The sequence below is a fragment of the Bufo bufo genome, chromosome 3, assembly GCF_905171765.1.
Source record: "Bufo bufo chromosome 3, aBufBuf1.1, whole genome shotgun sequence".
In the NCBI taxonomy this organism is placed as follows: domain Eukaryota; kingdom Metazoa; phylum Chordata; class Amphibia; order Anura; family Bufonidae; genus Bufo; species Bufo bufo.
The window spans coordinates 79,507,807-79,520,600 of record NC_053391.1 but is presented as its reverse complement, the minus strand read 5'-3'; the positions used below and the strand labels follow the sequence as shown (position 1 = coordinate 79,520,600).

Below are 12,794 nucleotides of genomic sequence, written 5' to 3'. Positions count from 1 at the left end.
CTTACAGAAACCTGGCTTCAACATTCTGACACTGTTTCCCCTGCCGTTGTATCTTATAGTGGACTTCACTTCTCCCATACTACTGATGACAGGCATGGTGGAGGAGTAGGCATACTACTTTCTTTACAGTGCACGTTTCAGGTCAGTCCCCCTTTACCCTCTCTCACATTGAAATCCATACTATCAGACTGCCCATTCCACCTGCGAGTTGCAGTTGTCTATTGTCCCCCAGGCTCCCCCTACCCATTCTTGGATCCTTTGCAGCCTGGCTCCCTCACTTCCTATCTTTTGAATTACCAACTCTTATTATGGGTGATGGGGTTAATATCCCAATTGATGATTCTATCTCCCCATCAGTCTCTCACTTTCTTTCTACAGTATAACCTCCTCTCTTGGCCTATCACAACCTACTTCCTCTGCCACTCAAGAAAAGGGAAATCTAATTGATCTAGTTTTCTTCTGTCACTGCTCAGTCTCAAACTTTAGTAACTCATCCTTCTCACTTTCTGACCACAGTCTTCTTTCATTTACTATTAAGACCTCTCACTCTTCTCACAACAATCCTACTTTTCACACTTATAGAAACCTACATGCAATTAACTGCCAACAACTCATTGACACCCTACAGTTAGCTCTTACCCCAATCTCTTCCCTCTCCAGTCCAAACCTGGCTGTCAACGATTACAACCATACCCTCAAAACCACCCTAAATGAAGCAGCTCCAATATCAATCTGACCCTCCTGGCATAGAACATGGCAAATCTGGCACACACCTGAAACACGTTTTCTCCAGTGGTGCTCCAAATGTGCAGAACTTGTATGGAGAAAACGCAAATATTCGGCCCTCAACATTGCCAAACAGAAGTATTTCACCTCTCTCATCTCCTCACTCTCAAATAACCCAAAACGACTCTTTGACACTTTTCATGCCCTTCTAAGCCCTAAAGTTCCAGAAGCCCTCACTGACCTCTGTGCTGATGACATGTCCACTTACTTCAGAGATAATATTGACAATATCCAGAAGGAAATAATCTCCCAGTCCCCAACCAATTTCAATCTTCCTCCCTCCCACACTTCCACATGCTCTTTCTCCTCTTTTGACCCTATAACAGATGAAGAAGTCTCCAGGCTTCTCTCTTCTTCTCGACACACAACCTGCAGCAGTAATCCTATTCCCTCACACCTTCTTCAGTCCCTCTCCCCAGCTATCATCACTCACCTCACTGCAATATTTAACCTCACTCTTTCTTCTGGTATCTTTCTGTCCTCTTTCAAAGATTCTGTTATAAATAAAAAAAAAACATCTCTTGAACTTACCTGTGCTGCTAACTACCGACTGATTTCTAACCTTCCCTTCATCTCTAGACTCCTAATTATTTTACACTATCACACTACCTTACTGTCAGGCATGAATATCATAAATGGCTTTACATTTGGTGACTACTTTAAAGCGTACCTGCTTTTTAAAAATAAAAAAGGTTGCATAGAGGATGTGCTTCTTTGTACAACTGTGAAGGAACAAGTCTTTTGGGGCTTTCCAAATGTCTCTTTCAGTCATATTATTACCTGTTTTATCTGCACAGATAGATGAATTTCTCTCACAAGCAGGAGGCATCTTCCTTCACTGAAATCTGCCATCACTGTGCTGCTGTGACGTCCTTTACCTTATTTCCCATTATGTTTGTTTTAAGGGATAAATCATACTTACAGACATGCACACAGAAGGCTCCTATAATCTTCAAAAGCAGTTCTTATTATCAAGCTCACATTCTTGGCTAGTTCTGACACGCTCCTATTTCCTGTAAACCATCTTCTGTGTCTCTGTTACTAGGGACGGATCTTGCCTGACAACGGGCAATGGACTGCAAATTAGGTGGATGTGAGACCCCTAGTGGCCATAACTTTGCAGCTTTTTCAGGTGGATGCACGCATATTTTTAAAATAAGCGATTTATAAATTTGCTAGTTACACCATTCTCTATTAAATTAAATGAAATTGTGTAAAAGTACAGTAACTCTTTAAAGTTAGACTTACCCTACTGACAGGTGATGACTGAGATTTCTGCGGTGTACCCTTCATTCCTTCAGTTACAGTATATCCCTCATCAGTTTGCAAAGGAGAAGGGGTTGATCGAATTCTATGGCTGACATAATACTGTAGTAGAAAACAACAATGGGGCAGATTTACTAAGATGGTGTAAGACTAGGTGGTATAGACTGGCATCAGATTTATCACAGTGGATCAAACTGGCTAAAATGGGGTGCAGTGATAGACACTTTTGTCTAAAGGCCCTGTTAGATTGCCGAATGTTGGGGCAAGACAAGCACCGATCGATGATAAACATATGGATCGGCACTTGTTTGCATCAGCCTATTACACAGGCGATCTAAAGTGAATGGGGGAGGAATGATTGCTACAGCAATAGATCAATTGATTATCAACAAGACATCCCTGATTACACAGGGAGATATGCTGCTGATAATCGTGCATTTTCCGTTCTGATCAAAGATACAAATCAGACGAGAAAAGAGCGGTTGCTGGTTTATCAGCAGCCCAATTACATAGGACAATTATAGGGTATGAGCAGGACTAATAGAACGTTAACTCTATATCAACTGTAACAGAATTTTACACCAGAATTGTGAATCAAGTGTGGCGCAAAATGTTGCATTTTATGCCACACTCCCTTCCCGATGAAACCATGCTCTTTTCCTGTTAACCCACACCCCCTTTCAGAAAAGACACAGATAACTACTGTAAACCCGAATGTGCCAAATGGTGCTACATTTACACCAAAATCTAGGTGCGCTCACATTAGTAAATGTGGGTCACCAAATTATTGAGTTTTACGTGAAAATACTTTGAAAACAATATTTGAAAGAAAACAGGTGGTGAAGGTTACTATGTGATGGAAGCTCCCAGACCATTTCCAATGGACCATTCCAATAATCTGACTTTAAAGAAGTTCCACCATTTAAAATCTTTAACCAAAATCACCAAATGGTCAAAAATAACAAAATAAGAATAGTATTCAGGGGGTATTATTATCCTAATGGAGAGCACCCACTAGGTGTAAGAAGTCTTATTGTCACGGATGGTGTACAGGAAACAAGACAAAGCAAAAGAATCTATGACTCACTGGATCCAAAACTAAGGAACAAAAGGGAGACCCCTGCATGAGACCTGTCACTCTCCCTGACTGCTCAGCCTATGCGAACACCCCAAAGGTGGATGGTCACATATCCACGTGCCTCGACTATCTACCAGCTGAACACCCTACAATAGTGAGGGGACACGACCACCAGCTCCCTACACTAGACACGGAGGGAGTCAGGGTCAACTGAGATCCAGCAAACAGAAAATCACAAATAAAAGTACAGCACTTATCTTAGTAGAAGACTGGGCAATAGGAACAGCATGCACACACACACACTCCAGGAAGTTGTATAAGCCGCACACTATTGCATTATGGGGAGGAATTTAAAGGGATGCAATCAGTCCAAACACATGACAGCTGAGAGAGGCTAACGAGATGAGGAACTGAAAACCAAAACAAAGAAAACTCAAGGAGGAGGTTCTGAAAGGCTTCTGTCAGAGCTTCTCATCTGTCTGGTTGTGACAGTACCCCTCCCTCTACGAGTGGACTCCGGACACTCAGAGCCCACCTTCTCAGGATGGGACCTATGGAAAGCCCTGATGAGACGAGTGGCCTTAATGTCCGTCACTGGGACCCACATCCTCTCCTCAGGACCATAACCCTCCCAATGAACGAGGTACTGGAGAGAACCGCGGACAAGACGAGAATCCACAATCCTAGAGACCTGAAATTCAAGATTCCCATCAACCATAATCGGAGGAGGAGGCAAAGGCGAGGGTACAATGGGTTGAACATAAGGTTTCAATAAGGACTTATAAAAAACATTATGGATCTTCCAAGTCTGAGGAAGATCAAGACGGTAGGCAACAGGATTGATGACAGACAGGATCTTGTAAGGCCCAATAAACCTAGGACCCAACTTCCAGGAGGGAACCTTCAATTTGATATTCTTGGTAGACAACCACACCAGATCACCAACATTCAGGTCCGGACCAGGCACACGTCTCTTATCCGCCACACGCTTATATCTCTCACTCATGCTCTTTAGATTATCCTGAATCTTTTGCCAAATAGATGACAAAGACGAGGAGAATCTGTCCTCATCAGGTAAACCAGAAGACCCCTCTCCCGAGAAAGTCCCAAACTGCGGATGAAACCCATATGCACCAAAAAATGGTGACTTATCAGAGGACTCCTGACGACGGTTATTTAAAGCAAACTCAGCAAGGGACAAAAAAGAACACCAATCCTCCTGATTCTCCGCCACAAAACAGCGCAGATATGTCTCCAGATTCTGATTGACGCGCTCTGTCTGGCCATTCGACTGCGGGTGGAAAGCAGAAGAAAATGACAACCGAACCCCCAATCGAGAACAGAAAGCCTTCCAGAATCTGGAAACAAACTGCGTGCCCCTATCAGAGACTATGTCTGAAGGAATACCATGCAATTTGACAATGTGATCAATAAATGCCTGCGCCAGCGTCTTAGCATTGGGCAAACCAGGAAAGGGGATGAAATGCACCATTTTGCTAAAACGGTCCACCACCACCAGAATCACAGTCTTCCCCGAGGAACGAGGCAGGTCCGTTATGAAGTCCATGGACAGATGTGTCCAAGGATGGGAAGGAATGGGTAAGGGAAGGAGAGGACCTGATGGCCGTGAATGAGGGACTTTGGCATGAGCGCAAGTCTCGCAGGCTGCCACAAAACCCTCAACCGACTTACGAAGCGCAGGCCACCAGAATCTCCGAGCGATGAGATCCAGTGTGGCTCTTGCCCCCGGGTGCCCAGCAAGGACCGTATCGTGGTGTTCCTTAAAAATCTTGTGTCTCAAAGCGAGAGGCACAAACAACCTCCCAGGAGGACAAAGATCAGGAGCCTCCGACTGGGCTGCCTGCACCTCTGCCTCCAATTCAGGAAAAAGAGCAGAGACCACCACACCTTCAGCCAAAATGGGACCCGGGTCTTCAAAATTCCCACCTCCCGGAAAACAACGTGACAGGGCATCTGCCTTCACATTCTTAACCCCAGGGCGGAACGTGACAACAAAATTAAACCTTGAAAAGAACAAAGACCATCTGGCCTGTCTCGGGTTCAGACGCTTGGCTGACTCCAAGTAGGCCAGATTTTTATGGTCAGTAAACACGGTAATAGGGTGTCTGGCTCCCTCTAGCCAATGGCGCCATTCCTCAAAAGCCAACTTGATGGCCAACAATTCCCTATCTCCCACAGCGTAATTTCTCTCTGCGGAGGAGAGTTTCTTCGAGAAAAAGGCACACGGTCGCCATTTGGCAGGAGAGGAACCCTGAGACAAGACCGCACCCACACCTACCTCTGAAGCATCAACCTCAACTATGAAGGGTAAAGAAATATCAGGTTGTACCAGGATGGGAGCGGAAGCAAAACTCTCCTTGATATTAGAAAAGGCCTTACGCGCCTCTACCGACCAGGAAGAAAAATCTACCCCCTTTCTGGTCATATCAGTGAGTGGTTTAACAACAGAGGAATAATTCAAAATAAACTTCCTGTAATAAATGGCAAAGCCCAAAAAACGCATCAGCGCCTTCTGATTCTCAGGAAGCTCCCACTCAAGCACAGCGCGGACCTTCTCGGGGTCCATGCGAAAACCAGAAGCGGAGAGAAGAAACCCCAGAAATTGAACCTCTGGAACCGCAAACACACATTTTTCCAGTTTCGCGTATAATTTATTCTCCTGCAGGATGAGCAAGACCTGACGTAAGTGTTCCTTATGAGTTTTGAAATCAGGAGAAAAAATCAAAATGTCATCCAAATACACTAATACAAATTTTCCCATTAAATGATAAAAAATGCTGTTCACGAAATGCTGAAAAACGGCTGGGGCATTCATCAAACCAAAAGGCATAACCAAATTCTCAAAATGGCCCTCAGGGGTATTGAAGGTCGTCTTCCATTCGTCTCCTTCTCTGACCCTGACCAAGTTGTATGCCCCTCTTAGGTCTAATTTGGAAAAGACTTTAGCCCCAACAACCTGGTTAAACAGGTCCGGGATCAGAGGAAGCGGATAAGGGTCACGAATAGTGATACTGTTCAGCTCCCTGAAATCCAGACAAGGTCTTAAAGAACCATCTTTCTTCTTAACAAAGAAAAAACCAGCGGCAACAGGTGACTTCGAGGGTCATATGTGTCCTTTTCTCAGACTCTCAGAGATATAAGCACGCATAGCGACCCTCTCAGGTTGGGAAAGATTGTATAAACGAGATTTAGGCAGCTTGGCGCCTGGGATGAGATTAATAGGGCAATCGTACTCCCTGTGCGGGGGCAAATCCTGAACTCCACTCTCAGAGAAGACATCCGAAAATTCAGAGAGGAAAGGTGGTACAGTCTTAGTAGAAACCTCAGAAACAGATGTCGTGAGGCAATTCTCTCTGCAAAAGTCACTCCAACCATTTATTTGCCTAGCTTGCCAATCAATGGTGGGGTTATGTTTAGTGAGCCAGGGTAGCCCCAACACTAGAGGAGTAGGCAAACCGCTAAGGACGAAACATGACACATCCTCAACATGAGCATCACTCACAATTAAACGGATATTGTGAACTATGTGAATCAATAGCAAAAACAGGAATATCCTTTCCCAAAGTGCATACCTGGAAACCATGAGTTATTGCAAATTGATTATCAATGAGATTGACAGCTGCTCCACTATCCACAAAAATCTCACAAAAAATGCTCTTGCTCTCTAGCGCCACCCTAGCAGGCAGGACAAAACGGGAACTACAAGCAAACGGAAAACCTTCAATTTCCGCCTCAACCCTGCCAATAGTAACAGACGGAACATTTTTAAAAGATTTTTTCCTTTTTGTTTCTTTATTACTCCCAGAAAACTGCCTGTATCTCCTACAGGGACAAACATTTGCCAAATGATTTATACCTCCACAACAAAAACAAACCCTCCTATGCGGCCTGAATCTTCTATTGTCAGAGGCAATCAACCCCAGCTGCATGGGCTCCTGCTCAGAAGGGGCTGACAGCGACTGAGACCCCTGCGCACAGAATGAGACCGCTGCACTGTCCCGGGACTGAGTATCACAGGAAGGAGAGATCTCTCCTCTCTCTCTAAGACGCCTGTCAATACGAACGGCCTGAGACATAGCAGAGTCCAAGGAGATAGGCCTCTCATGAAAGGAAAATGCATCTTTCAATCCCTCTGAAAGACCATGGCAAAATTGACTTCGGAGTGCAGCATCATTCCAACCAGTATCAGCTGCCCATCTCCGAAATTCTGAGCAGTATATCTCTGCGGATTGTTTACCCTGGCATAACAGACGTAGTCTAGACTCAGCCAGAGCAATACGATCCGGATCATCATATATCTGACCCAGGGCTAAAAATAATTCATCCACTGAACGGAGGGGCCGTGCCCCCTCTGGCAGCGAAAAGGCCCAGGACTGAGCGTTACCCCTGAGCAGCGATATAATGATCCCCACCCTCCGTTCCTCATCACCAGAGGAATGGGGAAGAAGGCGAAAATGGAGTTTGCAAGCCTCTCTAAAACGCACAAAATTCTCACTACCCCCGGAGAACGTATCCGGGAGCGAGATCTTAGGCTCAGAACAAACTCCATGAACGCAAGCTGAACCGGTCACTTGAAACTGAGAAAAAGTCTTACGGAGATCAGCTACCTCCAATAAAAGACCCTGGAAGCGTTCAGCCAAAAGTGAAACCGGATCCATGCTTGAGACGGTTTTGTCGGCTTATAATGTCACGGATGGTGTACAGGAAACAAGACAAAGCAAAAGAATCTATGACTCACTGGATCCAAAACTAAGGAACAAAAGGGAGACCCCTGCATGAGACCTGTCACTCTCCCTGACTGCTCAGCCTATGCGAACACCCCAAAGGTGGATGGTCGCATATCCACGTACCTCGACTATCTACCAGCTGAACACCCTACAATAGTGAGGGGACACGACCACCGGCTCCCTACACTAGACACGGAGGGAGTCAGGGTCAACTGAGATCCAGAAAACAGAAAATCACAAATAAAAGTACAGCACTTATCTTAGTAGAAGACTGGGCAATAGGAACAGCATGCACACACACTCCAGGAAGTTGTATAAGCCGCACACTATTGCATTATGGGGAGGAATTTAAAGGGATGCAATCAGTTCAAACACATGACAGCTGAGAGATGCTAACGAGATGAGGAACTGAAAACCAAAACAAAGAAAACTCAAGGAGGAGGTTCTAAAAGGCTTCTGTCAGAGCTTCTCAGCTGTCTGGTTGTGACACTTATGGGCCAGTCAATGCGCCTCTGGATTTCTGGGAAAAACGATATGCAAATCAGCTCTCCTTTCTAAAAGAAAACAAAGCTGAGCCTCTGTTTCCACCAGATGTAAGATAGCTATCCTACAGTCTTGTGAAAAAATTAGGACACCCTTTGAAAGCATGTGGTTTTTTGTAACATTTTTAATAAATGGTTATTTCATCTCCGTTTCAACAATACAGAGAGATTAAAGTAATCCGACTAAACAAAGAAAACTGAAGAAAAGTCTTTTCAAGATCTTCTGTAAATGTCATTCTACAAAAATGCCTATTCTAACTGAGGAAAAAGATAGGACACCCTTGCCCCTAATAGCGAGTGTTACCTCCTTTGGCTGAAATAACTGCAGTGAGACGGTTCTTGTAGCCATCTACCAGCCTTCGACATCGGTCTGAGGAAATTTTACCCCACTCCTCAATGCAGAACTTTTTCAGCTGTGAGATGTTTGAGGGGTTTCTTGCACGTACAGCCCTTTTCAAGTCACCCCACAGCATCTCAATGGGATTCAAATCTGGACTTTGACTTGGCCATTCCAGGACTCTCCATTTCTTCTTTTTTAGCCAATCTTTGGTTGATTTACTAGTATGTTTTGGGTCATTGTCATGTTGCATGGTCCAGTTCCGCTTCAGCTTTAATTTTCTAACTGATGGTCTCACATGTTCTTCAAGCACCTTCTGATACACAGTAGAATTCATCGTGGATTCTATGATGGTGAGCTGACCAGGTCCTGCTGCAGCAAAGCAGCCCCAAACCATGACACTTCCACCTCCATGCTTCACAGTTGGTATGAGGTTCTTTTCTTGGAATGCTGTGTTTGGTTTACGCCAAACATGTCCTCTGCTGTTGTGTCCAAATAATTCAATTTTGGACTCATCTGTCCAAAGAACATTATTCCAGAAGTCCTGGTCTTTGTCAACTTTATCGCTGGCAAATGTCAGTCTGGCCTCGATGTTTCTCTTGGAAAGCAAAGGTTTCCTCCTTGCACACCTCCCATGCAAGTTAAACTTGTACAGTCTCTTTCTGATTGTAGAGGCATGTACTTCTACATCAACAGTAGCCAGAGCCTGCTGTAGTTCTCGAGATGACACTTTAGGGTTTTTGGATACCTCTTTTAGCATCTTGCGGTCTGCTCTTGGGGTGAACTTGCTGGGGCGACCAGTCCTGGGCATGTTGGCAGTTGTTTTGAAAGCCCTCCACTTGTAGACTATCTTCCGGACAGTGGAATGGCTGATTTCAAAATCTTTTGAGATCTTTTTAAATCCCTTCCCAGACTCATAGGCTGCTACAATCTTTTTTCTGAAGTCCTCTGACAGCTCTTTTGCTCTCACCATGGTGCTCACTCTCACTTCAACAGTCAGGAGCACACCAAACTAAATGTCTGAGGTTTAAATAGGGCAAGCCTCATTCAACATGCAGAGTAACGATCTACTAATTATGTGCACCTGGTGTGATATACCTGTGTGAGATCTGAGCCAATTTAAGAGGGAATACATGTGAGGGTGTCCTATCTTTTTCCTCAGTTAGAATAGGCATTTTTGTAGAATGACATTTACAGAAGATCTTGAAAAGACTTTTCTTCAGTTTTCTTTGTTTAGTTGGATTACTTTAATCTCTCTGTATTGTTGAAACGGAGATGAAATAACCATTTATTAAAAATGTTACAAAAAACCACATGCTTTCAAAGGGTGTCCTAATTTTTTCACATGACTGTATAATTTAATGCTTGTCCTTTAAAAAAGCTTTGAGGCATAACTTGGATATCAGAGGCTTAGCTTTCTATTCTTTTTGGAAGGAGTGCTAATTTGCAGATCTTTTTCCTTAGAAACCCAGAGAAACTTTGTCTGATCTATAAGACACCTTAAAGGGGTTGAAACCACAGTTAGCAGGAATACAACAGTGAGTCCTAAGTGGAACCCCACCCTCTTTCCCTGCCTACTTGCAGTGCAAGGTCTAGGCGGCAATTCTGCAACTAATCGACGTTCCCTACTATGCTAAAGTGCAAGACATAAACACACAGAGACGGAGTCGTATGGAAATGGGTCAAAACCAAGCGGACAATACAGTACCAAAGCGCAAGGTAGTGAAATAGCCAAGCAGAAGTCAGAACCAGACAAGAAACACAGTACTAAAACAAGAGGCAGAGTGGTAAAAGCCAAGCCAAGGTCAATAATAGAAGAAATGCAAACGCACACAGAACTGGAACCAGGAGCACAGCTAGGGAGTCAATGGCTGTTATAAGGCCAGGAAGGGGTTTAAATAGAGCACTGAGTCCCAGGATGAGAACCTGGTAGGTCCATGACTCGGCACTTCATTAGTCAGAACACTAGCACACAGGAATAGATCAGCTGAGCAATCACCCCACTGCTAGTGTCCTCTAGCACATGCCCGCTGTGGGGAGAAAGAGAATTGCATCATGTTGCTAATGACGCTGTCGCATCACCATGGAGCGTGGCTTAGCCTGTCTTTCTAGGTACAGTCACCCCGAAGCTGGAGATCTTGCCGCTGGAACCCGGACAGGTAAGTTCGTGACAGGGGTTGTCCCATCTGGGACAATGGGGTCATATTGCTAGGATATTCCCCAATGTCTGATAGGTGCGGATTCCACCTCTGGGACCCGCACCTATCCTTAGAACGAAGCCTGAAAGTGCCAGCATTCCTATGCAAGTGCCAAAAATAGCCAAGCGTGGGCTCGACTATTTTCGGAAGTCCCACTGAAATTAATGGGAAGTGCACAGAGCTAGCACGGTAACCGCTCTATTCACTTCTATGGGTAGCACCACTCTACTATTTTTGGCTGTCCCATAGAAATTAATAAAGGATGGCCGCGCATGCACACTGCACCCTCCGGCACTTTGCAAGCTCTGTTCTAAGAATAAGTGCGGGTCCAGAGGTGGTACCCACACCTATCAGACGTTGGTTGCATATCCTAGCAATATGACCCCAATGTCCCAGATGATACAACCCCTTTAAGCCTACTAGGCGCTCTCCATAAAGAGAAATAGCAACTCCTCGAATCCTGGCAAACACCTCTTACCTTTTTAAGCCAGTACTCTCTATTCTGCACTAATGAGCAGAAAATACCCCAAAACAACTATCCGCAGATGAGGTACTTGATTGGCTATTACCCAAATTATAGTATTGATAACAGGCACTCTATCACCCAGAATTTTATTAAAAAGCTGTATTTTATTAAGCAGTAGAACTAAAATAGAATAAAATAAACCACAATACACCAAGAAAGGGGCCCCTAATAGATAAAAAAAATATGTCGTGCGATTGCAATATTATACACAATATACAGTTCAGTTGAAAATTTGTATATTTTACTATATTCCTTGAAAAAATATCTTTAAAAAGCCAAGATAAAACAGAGAGATTGCAAATTAAGTAGCTGGAATATTCATCAATAAGTCCTTTACAGTAAATCTTTGAGAGTCAGGAGAAAGTCTCACGATCCAGTATCTATTGTTTATCACGTTCATCCAACAGTTACACTGTTCCACCTGGTTAGGCTACTTTCACACTAGCGGCATGGACCTCCGACAGGCTGTTCCGTTGGGTGAACAGCCTGCCGGATCCGTCCGGGGGCACATGGTCACTAGCGGCAGAACGGATCCGACAGGCTGTTCACCCGACGGAACAGCCTACCGGAGGTCCATGCCGCTACTGTGATAGTAGCCTTAGATTATATTATATCCAAGTGTCAATTCATAAAGCTTTGTCATGTCGGAGTAATAATTAATAAAATATAAATTCATAAAATGTTATAAAATGTCACAAATAGGCACTTGTTCATAATTGTATAGAGTTCATATATAATAGAATTTATGGTTTAGTATTTGATAATCAAAATAGATTAGATGGTTAGTCCCATTTCAGAAATCATTACTCGCGATCATATGCACTTGGTAATCACTAATCACTGTTCATGATTCTTCATATCTGTCCTTTTTTTGTTTCATAAGATAAATAGTATCAGACCTATAAAGTGATATTCTATTCAGTTTTACCGTAGTGATGGCTTTTGTGGAGGAGATCCCCGACTAGAACACTCGTGTCTCGCTCCCCGATAGAAGCGACGGCTCGGACTGAATGCTGTCTGTGATCTCTTTTATATATTTTTTGCCTTACCTTTAAATCCTTCTGTTTAGAAAAAAAGACAAATAAAAGACAAGAGATTTCAAAATAATAGATGAAGATATATTAAAGCTGTGTTAATGATGTGTTTTAGTGCGTTCCTCATAACTGTTTTATTAATCTTTTCTATTTTCTTCTATTTTCTGTATTATTGTCTTTATACATTTATGCATAGGTAAAAGCTTTTTGTTACTTTACATAAGAGTTTTTATACAATATATGATACTATAGAAGCCAATCTATTTTTCCTATGAGATG

At 43.6% G+C, this 12,794-nt stretch overlaps 1 protein-coding gene across 3 annotated transcripts in view; it reads right to left on the bottom strand.

Moving 5' to 3' along the window:
* Positions 1–12,794, bottom strand: part of LOC120994584 — a 74,857-nt gene that overhangs the window by 20,866 nt on the left and 41,197 nt on the right. For 2 of the 3 annotated variants that reach the window (XM_040423254.1, XM_040423255.1), the window contains exon 4: positions 2,035–2,154. The exons of the other annotated variant lie outside the window; for it this stretch is intronic. In XM_040423254.1, coding sequence (XP_040279188.1) covers positions 2,035–2,154 — 120 coding nt within the window. The remainder of the gene's footprint in view (positions 1–2,034; positions 2,155–12,794) is intronic. 3 annotated transcript variants of the gene reach the window in all.